This window comes from Pseudophryne corroboree, chromosome 6, assembly GCF_028390025.1.
Source record: "Pseudophryne corroboree isolate aPseCor3 chromosome 6, aPseCor3.hap2, whole genome shotgun sequence".
NCBI lineage: Eukaryota > Metazoa > Chordata > Amphibia > Anura > Myobatrachidae > Pseudophryne > Pseudophryne corroboree.
The window spans coordinates 661,959,928-661,985,809 of NC_086449.1; the positions used below are offsets into that span (position 1 = coordinate 661,959,928).

At 47.8% G+C, this 25,882-nt stretch overlaps 1 protein-coding gene across 1 annotated transcript in view; it reads left to right on the forward strand.

The window, feature by feature from the left end:
* LOC134934645 (electrogenic sodium bicarbonate cotransporter 1-like) overlaps positions 1–25,882 on the forward strand; it is a 365,846-nt gene that overhangs the window by 180,199 nt on the left and 159,765 nt on the right. Inside the window, exons 5-6 of the mRNA XM_063930029.1 lie at positions 2,323–2,477; positions 16,236–16,358. Of these exons, the coding sequence (XP_063786099.1) occupies positions 2,323–2,477; positions 16,236–16,358 (278 nt within the window). The remainder of the gene's footprint in view (positions 1–2,322; positions 2,478–16,235; positions 16,359–25,882) is intronic.

Consider the following 25,882-nt stretch of genomic DNA (forward strand, 5'->3'; position numbering starts at 1 on the left):
GTCAACATATATTATCAATTAGAAATAACAGGTTTAAATAAACTAAAACCAAGACCAAGCACCAGGACAAGGTGCATAGATGCTTGGGGTGTGTTACGTGTAGAGCACAAACAGCTGGCAGCTCTTTTAGTCATCCTCATATTGGTAAATGGTACAAAGTAAACTTTACGGTTACTTGCAGCACATCTTTTGTTATATATATGTTGACCTGTCCATGCAGCTTGTCCTATGTGGGCAGATGCAGAGGCAGTTCAAGGAGTGTATGGCTTTTCATAGGACTGCAATCTGGCAGGCTTTAGACAGTGGCCATAGTAACCAACCGATTGCTAAGTACTGTGTCCAACACACACAGTCTCGCTAGCATCTGTGCTATAAATATTGATCATGTACCACCACATATCAGGGGAGGTTACAGCAAAAATCTTGCTACAGAAAGAGCGCAAATGGATTTTTACTTTATTTACCTTGACACCAAAAGGTTTAGGTAAAATGCTTGGTTTACAATGCTTCTAATAGGCCCTAGACACTTAAAGATCTAACTAAACGATATGAACGTTCTCGTTCTCTTTCAGTGTGTAGCCACCAACGATGAACGATGCGCGACCCCGTGCTCGTTCATCGTTGGTGCTGGGTCGCTTATGCATGCAGGCCAATATGCACAATCTCGTCCATATTAGCATGCACTGCTATGGAGCCGGGTGACGGGGGCAGTGAAGAAACTTCATACCCCCCCAAACCATCCCACCGCCGGGTTGGCAGTATCAGCCGTCGGGCACCTCGGCTCATTACAGTCGTTAGAGAGCTTAGGCGTCCATTAACTTTTGGATACATTATTACTGATATTAATTAGTGGCATTGGTTAGGTCTATTTTATATTGTTTTTTTCTTGTTCTTTACTTTAATATATTCATTTATTGCAGTGTGTGTGTGTGTGTGTGTGTGTGTGTGTGTGTGTGTGTGTGTGTGTGTGTGTATATATATATATATATATATATATATAGTGTGTGTGTGTGTGTAAACAAATACATTTTCACACAGATATATATAAAAAAAAATCACATCAAGGGACAGGCGCTCCAATAGGAGCCCCGCCCCTGCAATGTATAAAATAAAGTGATTGCATCAGCAGTCATTACACAGCGCGTGTTTCTGTTATCAGGGAGGGATCCGGAGGATCCACTCATAGCTACCACCCTGTCTGAGGATGTGCATGGAGGGTACTCTTACAGGGTACATTTTCAGCTGAATCCGGTGGGAAATTGGGGGTTGGGCTGGTGCCGCATGGGGGTTAAGGGGTGAGTGGGGGTGGTATGGGTCAAGGTGGGGTGAGAGAAGGGAAGAAGGGGGAGCTGATGGGGATGAGGGGAGCTCAGCCCAGAATAACTAGCAACACACTGTAGGGGTCAGAGATAGGTGAGGAGACAAGGAGGGCACAGAAGGCAAGTGGAGAAGAACTGTGGGGAGGTAGGAAGTGGAGCAGCTGGGAAGGGGCTTATCTACGTCCAGAAACCATTGTCGTCCCCCCCCCCCCCCCCCTGTTGCGACACCTATGATCACCAGCATTTTATATTGACAATTAACTGTCCACCCCCAAGTTAGTTGTCCTGGGACCCAGGGACGTGCGGTGAGCTAAATGGCTCAGGAGGCACTGGCTTGCACCAGAGCCAGATTTTCATGCAATATATGAGCCAAAGTGTACATCTGGGCATTATACACAGGTGCAGCAGTATAAACTCCTGAAAATGTTGTGAGTTTTGATTAGAGATGGGCAGAAAAGATAGGCACTGCCTCCCCTGCCATAGACTTTTGACTCCACAGTTTTGGCTATAAAAATTATTAGAATAATGCAAAGAAGATATTTCAAACATATTCTTTGTATTTTTCATATACTTTATACAGTAAAACCTCTGGCACGAACATTAGTATGACATAAAGGCTCTGCCTCACCTGCCTCACTCCACCGCACGTCACTGCTGGGACCCCATAGAACTGAATCTGGCCCTGTCTGGTTGGAAGTGTAGATTCGTTTGGAATGCCCTGGACTCATTGTCCCAGCAGGGGCAGAGGAATTTATGCAAGATATGCATATGATCTGGAAACTAGAGTATGTTCAGCTCTACATCGGCCCTTTCTTGCAAACAGATACATTGCCAGCAACAGATGCCTTTAGCCTTTCATTTGAACTCAAGAAACAGACTTGTCATGCTATTAATAAGGTTGGAAATATTCTTGAAAATTTTTTTCAGTTCCATCTATATTTTGTGATGATGGGAGGTGGAATAAATATCACTAATGCACCATGTCATGTTTCTGTCGTTACAGTTGTTCCGGAAAGTTGCATACAAAGCTATGAACAAAGATGAACTGAAGGCAGGAATAGACGATTTTTTAGATGAAGTTGCTGTTTTACCACCTGGCAAATGGGATCCTACTGTGCGCATCCAGCCGCCCAAATTTCTGCCATCGGCCCAAAGAAGGTAAAGTTGCTTGGTGTGCATGGTAGGATCTGCTCTTTAGTTCAAGCATCAAATACACATCCGAGTTGTTCGCTCGTTATTTTTTTCTCGCAACGGAGCGATTAGTCGCTAATGCGCATGCGCAATGTCCGCAGTGCGACTGCGCCAAGTAAATTTGCTATACAGTTAGGTATTTTACTCACGGCATTACGAGGTTTTTTCTTCGTTCTGGTGATCGTAATGTGATTGACAGGAAGTGGGTGTTTCTGGGCGGAAACTGGCCGTTTTATGGGTGTGTGCGAAAAAACGCTACCGTTTCTGGGAAAAATGCGGGAGTGGCTGGAGAAACGGAGGAGTGTCTGGGCGAACGCTGGGTGTGTTTGTGACGTCAAACCAGGAACGACACTGACTGAACTGATCGCAGATGCCGAGTAAGTCTGGAGCTACTCAGAAACTGCTAAGAAGTGTCTATTCGCAATTCTGCTAATCTTTCGTTCGCAATTTTGATAAGCTAAGATTCACTCCCAGTAGGCGGCGGCTTAGCGTGTGCAAAGCTGCTAAAAGCAGCTTGCGAGCGAACAACTCGGAATGACCCCCATCATGTACAAAATTGTATGATACATTTTTACTGTGACCAGTACAAGTAAACTTCCTAACATGGAGGATTAACAATAAGATTCTGGAAGACCGTACACTTAAACAACAAAGAGAAATTACAACATTGACAATTTAAGTTTGACGGAGAACTACTGTGTTTTTCAGTACAGCTTTTCAGGCAAGCCTACAGCTGTTATTAATCTCCAACATTCCTTCTTAACAGCTGAGGTTAAGAGCCTGATTCTGAGTTGGATACGTCAGCGAAGATGGATGCAGTGGATTTAAGTTTTTCTTCTGTGGAGGAGACGCTTTTCCTGGAATGTTTCTCTAGCATCCATAAGGAATATTAGGGAATTAGTACAATGGGGTATAGATGGTGTCCAAAGGAGCCGGGGCACTTTAAATTTCTTCAACTGGGTGTGCTGGCTCCTCCCCTCTATGCCCCTCCCACAGGCAGTTATAGGTTAAAAAAAAAGTGCCCTCAGGAGAGGATGCACACTCTGGGGCTCCAGAGAGTTTTATTCAGTTTCTTTTAAAACTTTATTATTTTTGGTATGCTGTTTGGGCAACAGCATACCTGCACCGTGGGAGTTAGGGGGGGATGTTCACCGGCCTCTGTAAGGTGTCAGTGCCGCTTCCCCGCTGCAGGACCACCGTCCTGAGAGGTTGTTGTACAGCGGGGCACTGTGCCTTAGCGGTCACAATCGCAGCACGCCGCACACCCCTAACATTGTCTAAAGGTGACGACAGTGGCGAGTATAAACCGGGGGACCCGCAAGGGGGGGTGCCCCGGTTCTTGGTGCGGCACAGACGCAGAGATGGCATATGGGACCCTCCTGGGTGGGACCCACTATAGCCCCCCTGTTCCAGCATAACTCTAGAATACCTGGAGCAATTTACACCAAACTTGGTACACATATTACTTATAATCTGGGGGAAAAATCTGTGGGGGTAAGACACCCCTAGGGGTTGGGGTGTAAAGGGGGTGACATGTAAAAATCCATAGTTTTTCGAGGTCTCGGAGATGAATTGTGACACTCCCAATGCCGTTTAAATCCAAGTTCAGCCCTCATCACCATGGGGGGTGAGGAGGGGTGAAAAATAAAATATCCAAAATGACCGACATTAGTATCAAACCCATAGTTTTCGGGGCCGCTAAGATGTTTGGATTGTGAAAATTGATATGTTCCATAGACTGGCCGTAAATATGTAGGCTATGTATTGTCACACTAAGGGCGGGATGTACCAAGCTGTTCCGCTGTGCTATTAGCTCTCTTACCTCTTTGTTCTAATCTCCACTGTTACATTTCTCCTCACCTCCCGGCGCTGCCATTCTGTCCCGTTGTTTTCTGCGGCATTTGCCGGTATGAACTAACTGATGCCACGCTGCTCCTCTGTTGCGGTCACTCAGGGATCGCCGTTGTGGATTGGAGGTCTTAAGAGCCGGGCAAAAGTGCAGTTACTGAACAAGGGAAGGTTGCAGGTCTCATATGTTAGTGCATATGGGGCCTGCGAAGGACCAATGGGCAGACTATTGGGGCAGGTAACATAACAAAAAGTCACGTGATGCGGAAAATAACGGAACTGAATTACAGCGCCGGGAAGTGAGGAGGAATCTAACAGTGGAGATGACAATGGAGCAGTAAGAGGGCAGTGGAACGGCTTAGTACATCCCGTACCAACAGCTCTCCCAGTGACCTTAAGTGTTGTGCAAAAATCTTTACCTTTTTTACCTCAAAGGAGGAGCCTTAAGGAGAGCAAGAAGCTACGCAAGGAGATCTAGGGCCCTTTGACACAGAGTCAGCCTGCAAACCTTACATATTTAACATGCAGCTGACGGACCTTGGCCTGTCATCCCAGCATTTACAGCACTGAGTAAGGCAGCATCAGAGGCGGGACGGGGCAGAGAAGGATGCGGATTTATTCTCCTCCTCACCAAGCATCTTGACAGCATCAATCCGGGAAAGCCCAGATGTGCAGCCTGACAAAGATTGCCCGTTTTTCTGAAAATTCTGTAGCGAAGCACGGGTATTCAGCTTGTGTGTGTGTGTGTGTGTGTGTGTGTGTGTGTGTGTGTGTGTGTGTGTATATATATATATATATATATATATAAAGAGAGAGAGAGATGTGTGTGTGTGTGTGTGTGTGTGTGTGTGTGTGTGTGTGTGTGTGTGTGTGTGTGTGTGTGTGTGTGTGTGTATATATATATATATATAGGGGATCACCACGGTGGTGGTGTTGGGCTCCATCTCTCCCTCCTAAGGCTAGCATCACTAAGCGTAACATTGAGGCTATTGACACCTCATCCCTATCCTCCCTGTTCGACTCACTCCTCTCTCCTCTTCTCTCTCTCACATGCCCTGAACAAGCCGCATCCCTATATAATGCATCTCTTACTTCTGCTCTTGACTCTGTTGCTCCGCCAACCACTATTCACCCTTGCAGATCAACACCTCAACCCTGGAACACTAAATCTACCAGATATCTTCAAAAATGCTCACATACTGCTGAGCAACAGTGGAGGAAATCACGTTCTAAGGCAGACTTCCTCCATTTCAAATTTATGCTCTCATCCTTCAGTGCTGCCCTTTCCCTCGCTAAACAATCAAAATTCTCATCTCTACCCATTCTTCTAACCCCCGGAGCCTCTTTGCCACTGTTAACTCCCTCCTCTGCCCATTACCACCTCCTCTCCCTTCCTCATTGTCTGCTCTTGACTTTGCCACTTATTTCTCTTACGTCCTAGAGGATGCTGGGGTCCACATTAGTACCATGGGGTATAGACGGGTCCACCAGGTGCCATTGGCACTTTAAGAGTTTGAGAGTGTGGGCTGGCTCCTCCCTCTATGCCCCTCCTACCAGACTCAGTTTAGAAAATGTGCCCGGAGGAGCCGGTCACAGCTAGGGGAGCTCTCCAGAGTTTCCTCAGTAAAAGTTATTTTTTAGAGTTTATTGTTTTACAGGGAGGCTGCTGGCAACAGCCTCCCTGCAGTGAGGGACTTAGGGGGGGAGCAGTGTCTGCCCTGCGGGGTCTGAGCCACTGTCTCCACTGACTGGACACTAAGCTGCAGAGGGGATATATCGTTCCCCGCCACAGGGGATCGCTCACCCCAGCAGCATGCCGCCACCCCCTTGCAGAGCTGAATATTGTGGCGAGTGAGACACCGACCTCCCTAGCAAGCGGGGAGGGGGGGGGGCGGTGTGAAGATGGCGGCATCAGGGTAGGAGCGCAGTATTAACTGCGCTCCAGGAGGCTCAGCGGTACACTATGCGGCGCTGTGAGGGGCGCCCTGAGCCAGCGCCTACACCCTACATGGGACACACAGCCTGTTGGGGTCCCAGGATCTCAGCCAGCATCAAACCTCAGGCCAGTATAATCTTATGAAGAGCGGGAAGACAGCGCCATTATGGGGCGGAGCTTCTCCTCAGAGCGGACCAAGCAGCGTTCAGCGCCATCTTCCTGCCTGCACAGCGCTGTCCAGGAAGAAGCAAGTCCCTCCACAACAAATACAGCTATCTCTCACGTACCAGGGGGTTGTGAAGGGGGGGGGGGGGGGGGGGGGTGAGGCTGCAAAATGACTGTGTAACCTATTAAGGTGCACAGTCAGCGCTGATAAGGGGTCTCCCTTTGTGTTAAAAGCGCTGTATGTGGGTTGGCTCCAATCTCTCTGTCTCTCTTGCCATTCTTGTGGGGGAAACTCTGTCTGCCCTCCCCTGTGTGTGTGTGGAGTGTCTGTGGTCTCCATTAAGCAATGTCCAGGGTCTCTGTGTCATATGCTGCAGAGCATATGTCCTCTCAGGATGATCCCATTCCACGTAATCAGGATAGCACTGGTTTAGCACAGATACCAGCAAGGAAACCTGTTTTTCCTCTATCGAATCTGTGATTTCTCAGACGTCTAATAGAGCTGCACAATCTGAATTTGCACCACAGGCTTTACAGGACTCTATGGCAGTCTGGAGAAGTTCTGTCGCCTCAGTGCCCTCCTCTGTATGTTCCCAAACACGTGTTCTTGCACAGATTAGGCAGGTTGACTTGACACGGGTACCGTTTCTGACACTGCGGACGGTGATAGGGATATGTTTGGGGGGACTGCAGGACTGCATATCTTACCCAAGTGCAGTTAATGATAGAGGCCATTAGAGATATGTTTAATATTTCTGATACAACGCCTGAGCAGGTTGAGGAGGATTCCTTCACTGATAAGGGAACCTCGCTAACCTTCCCTGCGTCAAAGGTTTTATATGCTATGTTTGAAAAAGCATGGGTTAATCCTGTGGAAAGTTCCAGATCCCTAAGAGGATCCAGGCGGTTTTTCCTTTCCCTGTGGAGGATAGGACTGAGTGGGAAACCCGACCGGTATTGCAGCCGGCTGACCGTAAGATTGATAATACGCTCAGATCAGTGTGCACAGCTTCAGGGGCAATGTCAAGTCCCACTATTGCCAGTACATGCATTGCCAATCCTTAGTAAAGTGGTCAGGCACATTACTTGAGGATTTGGATAAAATGAACAAAAATGATGTTAAATTGTTTTTGCGTAACATTCAGGGTTCAGCAGGTTTTCTGGCTGAATCCATGAATGACCTGGGTTCCATGTCTCAGCTCATCGTGGACTGTGGCTACGTCAGTGGTCTGCCGACACAGAATCCAGGAGAAGTGTGGAGACCCTACCCTGCACACAGGTCAGGCTCTCTTTGGGGAAGCGCTAGATGCATGGATCTCCACAGCTACAGCGGGTAAGTCACCTTTTCTTCCCACAGCTACACCTGCTCCGAAGAAACCCTTTTCTTCAACTGCATCACAGCCCTGTGGGGCTGCCAAACCAGAGAAGCTAGGCCATCCAACGCCTCCTCTCGGGGAGGTAGGCCCATGTCCAGAAAACCTGCTGCTGCTGGTTCCCAGGAACAGAAGCCTGCTTCAGGTGCACTAAAGTCCTCCGCATGACGACGGTGGACTGCACGCCCCGGTGGTGGGGCAGGTGGGAGCGCAGCTCAGACGTTTCAGTCGTGTCTGGGTGTCGTCCGGCCTGGATCCCTGGGTGCAATATACTGTGTTCCAGGGATACAGGCTGGCATGTCATTTCTCTCCTCACCGATTTTCAATTCAGGCCTGGACTGTCTTCAGACAGGACTGTCCGGCAGGACGCCGTCCAGACGTTGGTGGAGGCACAGGTTCTTGTGCCAGTACCACCTCATATGCAAAACAAAAGTTTCTATTCAAACCTTTTCATGTACCGAAACCGGATGGTTTGGCCAGACCCATTTTAAACTTTAAAAAAAAAACCTTTTCTGAGGGAGTGCAAGTTCAAAATGGAGTCTCTAAGGGCGGTAATATCGGGAGATGGGGTTTTCCTGGTATCCCTGGATATCGAGGATGCATAACCCCACATTCCGTTTTGGCCGCCACGTCAAGCAATTCTCCGATTCGCTCTGTTGAACTGTCATTTCCAGTTCCAGGTCCTGCCATTCGGCTTCTCCACAGCACCGAGGGTATTCACCAAGGTGATGGCAAAGATGATGGTTCTCCTTCGCACACAAGGGGTGAACATAATTCCATATCTGGACATTCTGCTGATAAAGGCATCGTCCACGGAGAAGCTGTTGCGGTCCATGCCTCTCATGACCCATCTACTCAGAGTCCATGTTTGGATTCTGAACATTCCAAAATCACTTTGGAACCATCCAGGAGGTTGTCCTTTCTGGGATTGATCCTCGACACGGAAGTGTTGAGGGTGTTTCTTCCACGAGAAACCGCGTTGGTGATGCAAACATCGGTCCGAGATGTCCTGAAGACTGCCCGGGTGTCTGTTCGTCACTGCAATTGCCTTCTGGGAAAGATGGTGGCCTCTTACGAGGCCCTCCAGTACGGAAGGTTTCATGCTAGGTTTTTCCTGCTGGATCTCCTGGACAAGTGGTCAGGATCTCATCTGCATGCACCTAAGAATTCATCTGTCGACAAAAGCAAGGATTTCACTCCTCTGGTGGCTCCAATTAACTCACCTTCTGTAGGGCAGCAGGTTCGGGATTCAGGACTGGATCCTTCTAACCACGGATGCAAGCCTCCGGGGCTGGGGCGCAGTCACTCAAGGGGAGACCTTCCAAGGAAGGTGGTCAATTCTGGGAGTCGGCCTACCGATCAACATTCTGGAATTAAGTGCTGTTTACAACTGTCTTCTAAAAATCGGGCCATTCAAGTGCAGTCGGACAATGTAACAACAGCGGCTTACATAAACTGACAGGGCAGAATGAAGAGCGGAGCTGCAATGTTAGAGGTGGCAAGAATCCTCCTCTGGGCAGAAAAACACGCATTGGTGCTGTCAGCAATCTTCATTCCGGGCGTGGACAACTGGGAAGCAGACTTCCTCAGCAGACACGATCTCCATCCAGGAAAGTGGGGTCTCCATCTGGAGGTGTTCAAGGAAATAACAGACCTTTGGGGATTACCCCAAATGGACATGATGGCCTCTTGTTTCAACAAGAAGCTTCGGCGTTATTGTTCCAGGTCGAGGGACCCACAGGCAGTGGCAGTGGACGCCCTGGTGTCTCCGTGGGTGTTCCAGTCAGTGTACGTGTTTCCACCACTCCCACTCATCCCAAGAAACCTAAAGCTCATAAGGAGAACAGGGGTTCAAGCGATCCTCATTGCTCTAGACTGGCCGAGAAGGGCTTGGTACGCGGATCTTCTGGATCTACTATGAGAAGAGCCAAGGCCTCTTCCTCTTCGAGAGGACCTGCTGCAGCAGGGGCCGTTCGCCTATCAAGACTTACCACGGCTACGTTTGACGGCATGGAGGTTGAACGCCTGATACTAGCTCGGAAGGGCATTCCGAACAAGGTTATTCCTACCCTGAAACAGGCTAGGAAAGGAGTAACATCTAAACATTATCATCGTATTTGGAAAAAATAGATGTCTTGGTGTGAGTCCAAGAAGTTTCCTACGGTGGAGTTTCAACTGGAATGGTTTGTGTGGATATGGACCTGAGGTTGGGATCCGTAAAGGTCCAGATTTTGGCCCTATCCATTTTCTTCCAGGAAAAATTGGCTGCCCTCCCTGAGGTTCAGACCTTTTTGAAAGGAGTCCTGCACATCCAACCTCCCTTTGTACTGCCTATGGCACCATGGGATCTTAACGTGGTGTTGCAGTTTCTCCAATCTGACTGGTTTGAGCCTCTACAAAAGGTAGAGGTCAAATTTCTTACGTGAAAGGCTGTCACTTTGTTGGCCTTAGTTCTGCTAGACGTGTGTCGGAGTTGGGGGCTTTATCATGTAAAAGCCCATACTTGATCTTCCATGAAGATAGAGCCGAGCTTCGGACACGTCGGTAGTTTCTTTCTAAGGTTGTGTCGGCATTTCATATCAACCAACCTATCGTGGTGCCAGTTGCTACTGACTCCTCAAATTCTTCAAAGTCATTGGATGTAGTAAAGGGCTCTGAAGATCTATGTGATGAGGACTACTCGTCACAGAATATCGGACGCTCTGTTTGTCCTGTATGATCCCAAGAAAATTGTGTGTCCTGCTTCTAAGCAGACGATCTCTCGCTGGATCAGGTTCACTATCCAGCATGCTTATTCTACGGCTGGATTGCTGTGTCCAAAACCTGTTAAGGCCCACTCTATTCGTAAGGTGGGTTCTTCCTGGGCGGCTGCCTGGGGTGTCTCGGCGTTACAACTTTGCCGAGCTGCAACTTGGTCTGGGTAGAACACGTTTGCTAAGTTCTACAAGTTCGATACTTTGGCCTCTGATGATCTGAAGTTCAGTCAATCAGTTCTGCAGGAGCCTCCGCGCTCTCCCTCCCATTCTGGGAGCTTTGGTACATCCCCATGGTACTGATGTGGACCCCAGCATCCTTTAGGACGTAAGAGAAAATAGGATTTTGGTTACCTACCGGTAAATCCTTATCTCGTAGTCCGTAGAGGATGCTGGGTGCCCGCCCAGCGCTTCATTTTCCTGCAACCGTTATCTGGTTCAGTACAACTTTGTTTAGTTATGTACTGCATTGTTACTTTGTAAGTAATGTTTCAGCAGTTGCTGAGTTTTTCAAGCTAGTTAGCTTGATGTGCCTTGTATGTGTGAGCTGGTATGAATCTAGCCACTATCTGTGTAAAATCCTTCTCTCGAAGATGTCCGTATCTGCGGGCACAGTTTCTAGACTGAGTCTGGTAGGAGGGGCATAGAGGAAGGAGCCAGCCCACACTCTCAAACTCTTAAAGTGCCAATGGCTCCTGGTGTACCCATCTATACCCCATGGTACTAATGTGGACCCCAGCATCCTCTACAGACCACGATAAAAGGATTTACCGGTAGGTAACCAAAATCCTATTTTCACATCCAAGATTGACTCCATACTTCTGGACATCACATCCCACCAGAGCAGCAACCATCCACCACCCATCCCTTGCCACCCCTCCCCTTCCCTCTTACCAACTCTGGCATCTTTCTCCCATGTATCTTTTGAGGAAGTCATGGCCCTCATCCGTTCCTCCCCCCCACAACCTCCCCACTTGACCCTATCCCCTCCCACCTCCTCCGCTACCTCTCTCCTTCTGCCTGTTCCCATCTCGCCCACCTTCTCAATCTCTCCCTCTCATCAGGCACTGTCCCCTCTGCCTTCAAGTATGCTCTTGTCTCCCATATTCTTAAAAAACCTACCCTTGATCCAAACACCCTCTCCAACTATCGACCCATCTGTCTCCTCCCTTTTGCCTCCAAACTCCTTGAGCGTATTGTCTATAATCGCCTCCCTGCCTTTCTTTCCTCTCACACACTGCTTGACCCATTCCAGTATGGTTTCCATTCTCTCCACTCCACTGAAACTGCCCTCACAAAAGTCTGCAATACCCTCCATGCAGCCAAATCTAAGGGCCACTACACTCTGCTTATTCTTTTTGACCTCTCTGCTGCTTTTGACACTGTGGTCCACCCTCTCCTTCTGCAAATCCTTCACTCTCTTGGTCTTCGTGATACTGCCCTCTCCTTGCTGTCCTCCTATCTCTGATCGTTCCTTCTCTGTCTCCTCTCATGACACTACCTCTCCCCCACTTCCACTAACTGTTGGTGTCCCCCAAGGCTCTGTTCTTGGTCCTCTCCTTTTCTCTCTCTATACGTCCTCTTTAGGTGAACTCATTAGTTATTTTAACTTCCAATATCACCTCTATGTTAATGACACTCAAAACTACATTTCCTCCCCTGATCTCTCCCCGGCTCTCCTTACTCGTACCTCCAACTGTCTCTCTGCTATCTCTTCCTGGATGTCCCAGCGCTTTCTTAAACTCAACATGTCTAAGACTGAGCTGATCATCTTCCCACCCTCCAGCACAACCTCTATCTCCTCTAGCCCCCAAGTACACTGTCATGGCTTAATCCTTGACTCATCCCTCTCCTTCAAACCACACATTCAGCACCTCTCACAAACCTGTCATTTTCATCTCAAAAACATTTCCAGGATCAGATCCTTTCTCAACCAGAATGCCAAGACCATTATTCACTCACACTGATTATTTCCAGACTGGATTACTGTAATCTCCTCCTAACTGGCCTCCCTGACAATTACCTCTCTTCACTCCAATCTATCCTCAGTGCTGCAGCCCGGCTCATCTTCCGGACCAAACACACTACATCCACCTCCCCTCTCCTACAACCCCTTCACTGGCTTCCCTTTCCTTTCAGAATGCAACTTCTCACACTCACTTACAAAGCACTCACCCACTCCTCTCCCATTTACATCTCTGACATTATCTCCCTTTACTCTCCCAGCCATCCTCTTCGCTCTGCTACTGCACGCCGACTCTCCTGTCTTCTGATTTCTTCCTCCCACTCCTATCTCCAAGATTTTTCACGTGCTGCTCCCTTTCTCTGGAATTCTTTACCTCTCCCCCTCAGACTCTCCACCTCCCTACAGAACTTCAAACGGGCCCTTAAGACCCACTTCTTTACCAAACCCAGCCAAATCTCATCCTAACCCTCTGTCTCATGCTCGGTCTACCCCGTGTCACCCCTGCCTGTCCCCCCCCCCCCTTTAGAATGTAAGCTCTCACGAGTAGGGCCCTCTTCCCTCATGTGCTTATCCTTTTCTTACTTTAATAATCCTCAACTGCCCAAATCCTGCAGTTTTTTGGCCACCTTGATACTTATCTCAGTGTCGTCTACTGATGTAGTTATGCTTAGCTACCCTACTTGTCCTATATTGTCTTCAACTGTAAGTCACTGTGCAAGTCACTGTTTTCCTGTTTTGATTATGTGCATATGTACTCTGTAATTTGGCGCTGCGGGTCCCTTGTGGTGCCATATAAATAAAGGATAATAATAATTATATATACTAGTATAAATAGTGCTACTACCTACAAGACCAGAGGCAGAACTCTGGGAGGCAACGGAGTCATCTGCCGCCAGGCTCCTGTTCTAAATGGGGGCACCTCTCCTCCCATTCTGTGACACCATTGAATTAAGTTAATTCATAGCTGCCGTTATCTCTTCAGTGGCCGACTTCCTCACTGGTCCCTGCACCTTACAAATCACACCCTCTCTATTATACTGAATATACACATTTTACAAGTATCACAACAACCAAGTTTAGAACCCACGACCTATTACACTGGAAGCAAACACCTTACCGATGAAGCTGTTTGCTCCTGTATAGGAAATATGAGAATTTAACTATATGAAGATACTTCTCTGACAATTACACGTAACTTCATATAGTTAGAATTCTCGTGTTTCCTGTACAAGAGCAAATAACTCCATCAGTAAAGTGTCTGCTGTCACTGTAACAGGTCATGGGTTCTAATCCTGGGTATGACTGCTAAGGTATGTGTGATTTAAAATAAAAGACAATTAAATGTATAAATACAGTATACACATTTTTTTTTCACACTACACACACACAAATATGTGTGTGTGTGTGTGTGTGTGTGTGTGTGTGTGTGTGTGTGTGTGTGTGTATATATATATATATATATAAATATATATATATATATATATATATATACGCACATCTACATACATATATTTATCTTAATATAGTAAATAGGGGGGCACCAATATTTATCTTGCCTCCGGGCAACTGGGATGAACTTACGCCACTGTACAAGACAACACTCTTCTGAATAATTCCTGTGTTAAAATAAACATATAAACATATAGCACTTCCGCTCAAAAAGGGGGCTACTAGAAAGTCCTCAAATAAGACTCAATATTAAATAGATGTGCCCACATACTCGTGCAATAAATTAAAATTTCAATTGCTTATCTGAAAATCTGTGGAGGAGTATAGTGGGTACACACTATACTCCTCCACAGAATTTCAGATAAGCAGTTGAAATTCTTATTTATTGCACGAGTCTAATTTATATGTGTTTGTATGTGTTGTTATTATTATTAATACACCATTAGCTTTTTTCCCATATGGGAGAATTTACCTTTGGTTTTAAGGTGTGAAGCTGTCCTGAAAAAGCTGAGATACAGTTCTAAAGATCCCGCTACATGAAAGGAACTTATGTTCTGAGGGTATTACAGGTTGAGTATCCCGTATCCAAAATGCTTGGGACCAGGGGGATCATTCCGAGTTGATCACTCGCTGCCGAATTTCGCAGCGCAGCGATCAGGTGAAAAAATCGGCATTTATGCACATGCATATGGCCCGCAATGCGCACGCGCGACATACGGGTACAAAGCTCTTTGTGGCTGTGCTCAGGTTATAGCAAAGTTTTCCTTCGCACTGACGGCCGCAAGAAGATTGACAGGAAGGGGGCGTTTCTGGGTGTCAACTGACCGTTTTCAGGGAGTGTTTGTAAAAACGCAGACGTGTCTGAAAAAACGCAGGCATGGCTGGGCGTTCACTGGGCGGGTGTATGACGTCAAATCCGGACACGAATAGGCTGAAGTGATCGCAAGCGCTGAGTAGGTTCAGAGCTACTCTGAAACTGCACTAATTTTTTTGGGCAGTGCTCGGCTGCACAAGCGTTCGCACTTCTGCTAAGCTAACCTACACTCCCCAGTGGGCAGCGGCATAACGTTTGCACAGCTGCAAAAAACTGCTAGCGAACGATCAACTCGGAATGACCCCCCAGATGTATTTTGGATATCGGATTTTTCCGTATTTTGGAATAATTGCATACCATAATGAGATATCATGGCGATGGGACTTAAGTCTAAGCACAGAATGCATTTATGTTTCATATACACGTTATACACACAGCCTGAAGGTCATTTAATACAATATTTTAATACCTTTGTGCATTAAACAAAGTCTGTGTACATTGAGCCATCAGAAAACAAAGGTTTCACTACCTCAGTCTCGCTCAAAAAATTCCGTATTTCAGAATATTCCGTATTTTGGAATATTTGGATATGGGATACTCAACCTGTATCAGTGTAGCGTGGACCCAGCATAATGATATATCAGTGTAGCGTGTACCCAGCATAATGATATATCAGTGTAGCGTGTACCCAGCATAATGATATATCAGTGTAGCGTGTACCCAGCATAATGATATATCAGTGTAGTGTGTACCCAGCATAATGATATATCAGTGTAGCGTGTACCCAGCATAATGATATATCAGTGTAGTGTGTACCCAGCATAATGATATATCAGTGTAGCGTGTACCCAGCATAATGATATATCAGTGTAGTGTGTACCCAGCATAATGATATATCAGTGTAGCGTGTACCCAGCATAATGATATATCAGTGTAGTGTGTACCCAGCATAATGATATATCAGTGTAGCGTGGACCCAGCATAATGATATATCAGTGTAGTGTGTACCCAGCATAATGATATATCAGTGTAGTGTGTACCCAGCATAATGATATATCAGTGTAGCGTGGACCCAGCATAATGATATATCAGTGTAGTGTGTACCCAGCATGATGATATATCAGTGTAGCGTGGACCCAGCATAATGATATATCAGTGTAGCGTGTACCCAGCATAATGATAAATCAGTGTAGTGTGTACCCAGCATAATGATATATCAGTGTAGTATGGACCCAGCATAATGATATATCAGTGTAGTGTGTACCCAGCATAATGATATATCAGTGTAGTGTGTACCCAGAATAATGATATAGCAGTATAGTGTGTACTCAGCATAAAGTATAGTAGCAAGGTAAGTATATTTGTACATTGCTTTATCCTATCAGTTAAACTAATTAGTTTTGTTTTGTTTTTGTTTACAGAAGGTTAATGTTACAACGAGAATCAAAAAGTCACTGCAATACAAAAGCACACGAAGCACATGAAGAGGAGAGATTAGCACATGGACATCCTCACGTTAGCGAAGAACTACTAAAAACAAAAAAGTATATATTTGTTTCTGCTTTCTTTTAGGAGTTTATAGAAATACCATCTTAATTGTCTGTGTAGCCAGTTGTAACGCGCAATGGAATATTCTGCCAATATATATTGTAGCACAGAAAATGACTTACAACATGCTTTTGTAGGGAGCTCAGCTAAAACGGCAGCAGTCATACAAGATAAACAGAGCACTTGGGCTTATCAACTTTATATAAGGAAGCAGGAAACCTCTGGGAAAGCAAAACATGACTTTAATGCCAATCAATTAGAATAGAGATGAGTCTGAGCTTATCCTTAAATCACTTGGCTGGCGTGGTCGCATCAGATGCAATAGGGCAGGCTGGGCTTTCTCTGACATGGTCGCATCTGATGTGGGACCAGTCAGAAATGCCCACTGGGTAGCTGCTCAAAATTATCTTCCAGCAGCTGCCAATCTCAGAGTTGCCCGCTCTGCTTCCTTGTGTCATCCCCCAGTGCCTGCCAGGCAGCTGATCAGGGCAGCCTGGCAGCACACCCACACCCTGCGGCTGCAGATAGGAGCAGCCGCCAGGGAAATGTTGATGAACCAGCAGCCTCCCAATGTTTACCAAGAGGCTGCAGAGGGGAACAGCTGCCAGGCAAATGCAGAGTTGTGATGTCACAATGTTGCCATAATCTGTAGCCCAATATGGGTTCACTACGGCTGGCCGGCGGTCGGGCTCCCGGCGACCAGCATCCCGGCGCCGGGAGCCCGACCGCCGGCTTACCGACAGCTTGGCGAGCGCAAATGAGCCCCTTGCGGGCTCGCTGCGCTCGCCACGCTACGGGCACGGTGGCGCGCTACGCGCGCCACACTATTTTATTCTCCCTCTATGGGGGTCGTGGACCCCCACGAGGGAAAATAATTGTCGGTATTCCGGCTGTCGGGCTCCCGGCGCCGGTATACTGAGCGCCGGGAGCCCGACCGCCGGCAAACAGAAGACCACCCCCCAATATATCGGTTACAGATCTTCTGGGGGAAAAAAAAAACATTTCTGCAGCGGGGTACACTGTGTTCCACAGGGAATACATCGGGGTGTAGAGTTGGATCTTGATCCAGAGGCACCAACAGGCTAAAGCTTTGATTGTTCCCAGGATGCATTGCATGGCCTCCTCTATAACCCCGCCTCCGGACACTGGAGCTCAGTTTGTAAGTTGGTACCTGCAGAGCAGGTCACTTAACAGGGGAAGCAGCGCTAGGCAGCCCTGAAAAGAGCTTTTGTTAGAAGATTCTTCAAGGGCTGCAGCACTTTTATGTCCTAGTGACATACTGTGCTGCGGCTCCAACACCTCCCCAGCAGCGTGCATACTTCCGCTGGCCGACTTCCCGGGTACTTGCGGCAGAGGCGCTCCGGTTTACAGTCACACGCCGCTGGCACTCTCCAGGATCGTGTGGCTGCTTCTTCGGAGGAGGTAGGAGGGTCCCCCAGGTGGGACCCACCGAAATCACATTCTGGTCGCGGTCTTAGAAGACAGACACAGCGACGCTGGCGTGGACACTGTGTTAGAGCAGGGACACCACTATATCCACCAGGGCAGGGAGCACAGGTCGGATTTCACAAAAAATCCTTTTTAACAAGGCTCAACAGTACCCGGTGGTGAGGACCAGCACAGGGGATAAGGCGCTTGACCTGTAGCCCCACCCCCAGCTCCGGGCGCCATCTACTGCTGGTGTTCCCCCCCCCTGGAGCTGCTCCTTACTCTCCCTCACCCCCTAACAGAGATTTGGGCGCCATCTTTTCACAAGTAGCTGCGGCTGATCTTCGGGACTGCAGGGCAATGTCGTCTCTGTAAATCCATCTGTTTACTCAGCACTGTGCATTTATAGTCACTTAAGTATTCTACATGTCATTTTAGACAGTGTTAATTAAGAACAAGTGTACTTCTACCTGAATATTTAGTACAGGTATTCTGAGATATACATCAAGTATCTGACTGTGCATTGTTTAGATAGATAGATCTATCTATCTATCTATCTATCTATCTATCTATCTATCTATCTATCTATCTATCTATGTAGTTTGACTAGTCCAGTGCAGTTTTATTGTTTGTCTGATATAATTTCTGCATTGTAACTGTGACTGAGTGTGCCTGTAGCTGCCTTGTGGATTTCACTCCTCGTGTATCACACCTATTGCTATCACTGTATTCTGTACCCTGGGAGCCTATGTGCGTCAGGGTCTCATATATAGTGCTACATGGTATATACTGTTTAGTGTGTTTTACTGTGTATTTCAGTCTTCTCATACCGCTTTAATTGTCTGTTTGTGTCCAGTATTTACTGTCACATAAATCAGGGTGTTATTTGCAGGTATTGTATTTGTCTGGCTATATTGTACTGTTATGCTCTACGGCTACATTCACTATAATGTCTGCCACACAGGGTGGGAAATCCGTGGACGCTTCTGCATCATGCAGTGCTGGCACCACGGATTTACCTGAGGGGGAAAGTTTAACTGATGGTTTGTGTACTGGATGCCATACATCTCCCAGTCAGCCCGCAGCCCCTGTAGCCAATCAGGAGCCACCTTGGGCAGCATTCTCAAGTATGCTGAATATGCTTGTGACGCATCTTACGCCCCCTTTGGGACCTCCTGTGCCATTACAGCCACATATTGTCCCTGTAGTTAATCCACCCTGGGCGGACACTCTGTCTACCCAGATACAACAATTAAATCAATCTTCAGTTAGACAAAAATATACCTCACGTCCCTCTGGGGTCAAAGGGTTAACTAAGCGGGCCGCTTCTTCCTCACAATCCACTAATATTTCAGATAATTCTTTTGATGAGGATGGGGAATGTACTGATCCGTCAGACCCTGACATAGTTGCTTCTGACGAGGAACCTACAACTCAGGTTGATGTTCCTGATCTAGTGGAGGCTATTAAGATGATTCTACAAATTGATGATGAGGTAGATCCCACTATGGCGTCTAGGAAACCTGATAACTTCAAACGTCAGAAGGTTGCTAAAGTAGTCTTACCACATTCTGACCATTTAATCGACATACGTCAGGAATCCTGGTCTTCTCCAGGAAAGAAATTCTCCCTGTATAAGAAGATGCTAGCTCATTATCCTATCCTTGCGGAGTTGAGTAACAAGTGGGAAAATCCACTGCCGATGGACTCTCATGTCGCCAGTCTTGTGTCATCTACTCTGCCTGTCACCACTGTCACCTCACTGAAGGAACCGACGGATAAGCGTGTGGAGGGATGCCTGAAGTCTATTTACTCCCTTACTGGTGCTGTACATAGACCCACTATAGCAGCCTCCTGGGATGCAAAAGGAATTGAAGCATGGGTTCAGGCATTAGAGGAAGAGCTACCTCAGGATATTTCTGACACTGCCAGACAATATCTGTCTCATATTACCACCGCCTCCCACTATATTCAGGAGGTGTCCTCTAAGGCAGGTGTAATGGCGGCCAAGGCCTCTACTACGTCTATACTGGCTCGCCGAATTCTGTGGTTGAGGTCCTGGAAGGTAGACCTGGACTCCAAAAAGACCTTGGAGGTGCTCCCTTTTAAGAGAGACAACCTATTTGGGGAAGATCTGACCAAGATTGTGACTGACTTGGTGACTGCTAAGACTGCGTTTGTCCCAACCACTAATCCTTCCGCACCGAAGGCTAACAGTACCACTTTTCGTTCATTTCGACCTCAAGAAAAAGCAAAGGGTCAGGCGTACCCGAGATAGGCTTGTGCTTCCAAAACCACTAAACCCAAACCTAAATAATCCTGGGCTGTCCGTCAGCCTGCTTCCAAACAAGACAAGCCTGCTGCATGACGGGCCGGGCCTCCCCCGTGGGAGGCCGACTTCTCCAATTCACCCAGGCCTGGTTAAAGACCACTTCAGACACCTGGTTGCAGGAAGTTGTCTCTCACGGGTACGCAGTCTCTTTCAAGAGACGTCCCCCTCGCCAGCTCTGCACGATGGTTATTCCTTCGGATCCGTTGAAAGTGCAAGCTCTACACCTGGTTGTGCAATCCCTCCTGGACACAGGAGTGGTAGTGTCGGTACCTCTATCCCAGAGAGGCAGGGGATACTATTTGACCCTGTTTCTAGTCCCGAAACCCAATAGGTCCTTCCGGACTATACTCAACCTCAAATCATTGAACAAATTTTTGAGGGTGTCCAAATTCCGTATGGAAACTCTGCGCTCTATTGTACTTGCCATGGAACCCGAAGACTATATGGTATCCCTGGACATACAGGATGATTACCTGCATATACCTATTGCCATATCGCATCAGCAATATCTGCGGTTTGCTATTGGCAACCTACAATATCAATTCAGGGCTCTGCCATTTGGACTGGCCACGGCCCCTCGGATCTTCACCAAGGTCATGGCCGTGATGGCGGTCCTTCTCCGCCATCAAGGAATCAGGATCCTGCCGAATCTGGAAAACTTGCTGATCCTGATGAACTCCCAAGATGTTCTCCTCAGTCATCTGGACATGACGGTCCAATTCCTACAAGCCCATGGGTGGCTCATCAACTGGAAAAAGTCCTCACTGGTCCCTGCTCGTAGCATGGTGCACCTGGGGACACTGCTGGACACACACAGCCAAAGATTGTTTCTGTGTCCAGAGAAAATCCTGAAACTGCAGGACAGGATCAGATACTTCCTCTCTCGCCCAAGAGTGACGATACAATCGGCGACGCAAGTACTAGGCTTCATGGTGTCGGCTTTCAACATCATAGAGTACACTCAATTTCATTCCTGCCCTCTTCAGAGGTTAATCCTTTCCAAGTGGGATGGCCTGTCTAATCGGATCAGGTCTCATATGCTCTCCTTGACTCCGGAGATTCGTCTGTCACTGAGCTGGTGGCTACAGGTCCAACAGTTGAGAAGGGGACGTCCCTTCTGGAACTCCAACTGGGTCCTACTGACTACAGACTCCAGTCTGTGGGGTTGGGGTGCGGTTCTGGAGCAACACTCTCTGCAGGGTAGGTGCGGACCAAGAAGGAATCTCTCCTCCCGATAAACATTCTGGAATTGCGGGCGGTGTTCAATGCTTTGACTCTTGCCCTGCCTCTGATACAGAACAGGCCTGTTCAAGTACAATCGGACAACGTCACCATGGTGGCATACATAAATCATCAAGGCAGCACGCGAAGCTGCATGGCAATGATGGAAGTGTCAAAAATCCTTCATTGGGCGGAACGCCATCTGCCAGAAATATCAGCAGTGTTCATTCCTGGAGTCCTCCACTGGGAAGTGTATTTCCTCAGTCGTCAGGACGTACATGCCGGAGAGTGGAGTCTTCATCCAGAAGTCTTTCAACTCCTAGTGGACAAGTGGGGCCTACCAGATGTAGACCTGATGGCATCTCGACACAATCACAAGGTTCCAGTCTTCGTATCAAGGACAAGGTATCATCAAGCAGTGTTCATGGACGATCATGGACGCACTGGCAACTCCATGGAACTTTCAGCTGCCATACGTGTTCCCTCCAGTGTCACTCCTGCCCATGGTACTACAGAAGTTCAAGCAAGAAGGAATACTACTTCTAGTTGCTCCAGCGTGTCCCAGACGGCATTGGTTCTCAGACCTGCAGGGTCTATTGATCGAACGTCCTCTTCTGCTTCCTCAATGCCCAGACCTCCTTGTTCTGCACCCCTGTGTCCACCTGGACCTGGCCACACTGGCTTTGATGGCGTGGTTCTTGGAGCTTCACTCCTGAGGGCCAAAGGATTCTCCGAGGTGGTTATCCAAACTATGCTGAAGGCCCGCAAACCGGCTTCTGCATGGATTTATTATAGGGTCTGGAATTCTTACTTCACCTGGTGTGCTGCTAAGAATTATGATGCATACAATTTCAGAACATCCATACTTTTGGCTTTTCTGCAACAAGGCCTAGACTTGGGCCTTCGTCTGGCCTCCCTCAAGGTTCATATTTCTGCCTTGTCGGTGTGGTGTCAGAGGAAGATTGCATCTATTACTGACGTTCATACTTTCACTCAAGGCATTTTACGGATTCAGCCTCCCAAAGCCCCTCCTGTGGCTCCATGGGATCTGTCTGTTGTCTTGAATGCCCTACAAGAGTCTCCATTTGAACCTCTTGAGTCTGTGGACCTTAAATATCTTAAGTTTAAGGTCATGTTTCTGCTGTCTATTGCCTCTGCTAGGAGGGTGTTGGACTTAGGAGCTTTGTCCTGTCGTCCGCCCTTTCTGATTTTTCTGATTTTTCACCGTGACCGGGCAGTTCTTCGAACTCGCCCTGGTTATTTGCCTAAGGTGGTGTCATCTTTTCACCTTAACCAAGAGATCGTGGTTCCAGCTTTTATCTCTTCTGGTTTGTCCTCCAAAGAGCGGTCTTTGGATGTGGTACGGGCTCTCCGTATTTACGTGGAGAGGACTGCCTCTCTCAGGAGGTCCGATACCCTTTTTGCACTGTCTGGTTTTCACAAACGTAGCTGGCCTAAGAAAAAGCAAACCTTGTCCAGATGGATTAGAATGGTGATTGCACAAGCTTATGCACAGGCTGGTCTTCCAGCTCCTGCTGCTGTCAAGGCCCATTCTACTCTGTTGGACCTTCTTGGGCGGCCCTCCGAGGCGTGTCCACTGAACATTTTGTGCAAGGCAGATATGTGGTCCTCAGTGAACACGTTCATTAGGTTTTAGGTTTGCTACTTCCGCCTCCCGGGACGTTTCCTTTGGATGCTGGGTTCTTGTGCCCACTACGGTGCATCCCCTCTCATGAGTAACTGCTTTAGGACATCCCCGATGTATTCCCTGTGGAACACAGTGTACCCGACTGCAGAAAAGGAGATTTATGGTAGACTTACTATGGTTAAATCTCTTTCTGCGAGGTACACTGGGTTCCACAGGGTGCCCACCCTGACGCACTTAGCTTCTTTGGGTTTGTAAGGCATTAGCCGCTGGTTCCTTCTCCTGTCGTGAGAATGTTGTTCTATGTGACTAACATCTGCCTTCTCTTTTACCTGCTACTGCATTGGACTGGTTAATGAAACTGAACTCCAGTGTCCGGAGGCGGGGTTATAGAGGAGGCCATGCAATGCATCCTGGGAACAAAGCTTTAGCCTGTTGGTGCCTCTGGATCAAGATCCAACTCTATACCCCGATGTCTTCCCTGTGAAACCCAGTGTACCTTGCAGAAAGAGATTTAACTTTTAAAAAATACAAAATAGTGTGGGATAAGTTTTAAGTAGATGTTGTTAACCTAACTCAATAATAAAAATTCTGACCATTTCTGAGTGGTTTTCAGAAAAACATTTTGGCAGTTAAGTAGTTAAAAATGCGCTGATTCCTGTGTGAAATCTGGTTACAGGATCCAGCATCTTTTCTGCTGCGGGGTACACTGGGCTCCACAAGTCTGGACAATGGGGTGTAGAGTAGGATCTTGATCCGATGCACCAACAGGCTCAAAGCTTTGACTGTTCGCAGAAAGCACAGCGCCGCCTCCTCTATAACCCCGCCTCCCAGCACAGGAGCTCAGTTTGTCAGTTGGTGCTGCAGTAAGCAGGCACTTAACAGAGGGGCTGCTCCAGGCAGCCCTAAGAAGAGCTTTTTTTCTGAGGAAAAAAGTGAAGACTTCAAGGGCAGCAGCAGTGTTACATGTCAGTGGACATTCACGGCTGCAGCTCCGGCTCTCCCCAGCGGCACTGTACACTCCCGAGCCCTGGTTGCCGGGTAACTACAGCAGGAGGCTCCGGTTTTCTTCACGTTAGGCACACACGGCTGGGGCTCTCCAGGATCGCGTGGCCGCGCTTCGGGAGGTGGTTAGTGGGTCACGCTCGCGGGACCCGGTCTTTATCGCGATCCGGCGTGGTCAGTGGGAGGCGGGCCGCGCACGCTGGCGGTGGACACTGTAGATACAGGCGATCCCACTAGATCACCAGGGCATGGGCGCAGGTCAGGTTTTCTCTTAAAACCGATTTTAATATCGTCCACAGTACCCGGTGGTTTTGCCAGCAAGGGGGATAAGGCTTAGACCTGAAGACCCTCCCCCAGCCCCAGGGCACCATTTCCAGCAAGTGTTCCCGCCCTGGAGCTGCATCTCTGTCTTTCCTCACTCCCTGTCAGTGTCTGCGACGCCATTACTCCTCAGCTCACTGTTCCTGGGACTGCTTGGGCAAATCCTCCTATGTAAAGCCGCCTGGTTGTCAGTGCTGTGACTTTACATGACACTTAAGTATTCTACCTGCCTTTTTAGTCAGTGTTAGTAAGAAAGAGTGCATTTAGTCAGGGGTTTATAGTACAATTACCCTGTGATATACATCCAGTTTCTTACTGTGTAGTGTTATATCTATTGACTATATAGCTGTGTAAGCTAGTCCAGTGCAGTATTATTGTCTGTAATAACCTCTGCATTGTACAAACTGAGACTATTTGTGTGTGCATTGATAGCTGAGTGGTGTCCATCTCGTGTCTTTCACTCAACTTGCTATCCCTATATTCTATAACCTGAGGGGGCTTGGTGCGTCAGGTGTTATTTATTATAGGATTTTCACAAAGATATACTGTATTACGTATTTCTCTGTGATTTAGTCACCATATCTCTCCTTTATCTCTGCTGGTGCTGACTACACTGTGCAGGGGTTTGGGTTTAGGGGATATAGTGCTGCTAATAATTGTACTGTGTTACCTCATACTGCAAGTTATATCATGTCTGCTACGGTTCTGGGGCGGAACACACTGCTGGTGTTGCTGAAGCCACAGGCATATATGGGGAGAATATAGCAGCTGTGGGCTCTGGTTCTGGGGGCTCCTTGCCCCCCAGTGGGACTGTGGCAACGGAGGCACATACTGACCCTCTGTGGGACGCTTTTTCCACGCTTCTGCATACGCTAGTTCATAAACTAACACCCCCTATGGGAACCCCAATGCCGGTACAACCGCATGTGGGCCCTGCATCTAACCCGCCGTGGGCGGACGATTTATCTGCTCAATTAAAGAAGTTGAACCAGTCCCTGACTACTAAAAAGTCTGATCAACGCCTAAGTCCAAGAGGTCCTCTAAGCGAGCGCTCGTCTCCTCACAATCCACTGCTGTCACTGACACCTCGTCTGATGAAGACAGCACATACACTGACCCCACAGGTTCTGACTCAGATACGGCTGATGGGGAGGGTAGTTCACATGTGGATGTTCCTGATCTTTTGGAGGCTATTAAATTAATTCTGCAGATTACGGATGATCCCGAGCCATCCGTTCCTCCTAAGAAACCAGACAGGTTCAAGCGTCAGAAGGTGATTAAACAAGTTTTACCTCACTCTGACCACCTGGTGGATATACGTCAGGAACCCTGGCAAAGCCCGGGTACGAAGTTTGTGCCTCAAAAGAAGATGCTGGCTCGCTATCCCCTCGTGCCAGAGCTGTCTAAGAATTGGGAAACGCCTCCTCCAGTAGACTCACATGTGTCTAGGATGGTGGTTTCCTCAGCTCTACCTGTCACTACCGTCACGTCTCTAAAAGAGCCTACGGATAAACGTATCGAGGGTTGTCTAAAAGCGATTTACACCCTCACGGGTGCTGCACAAAGGC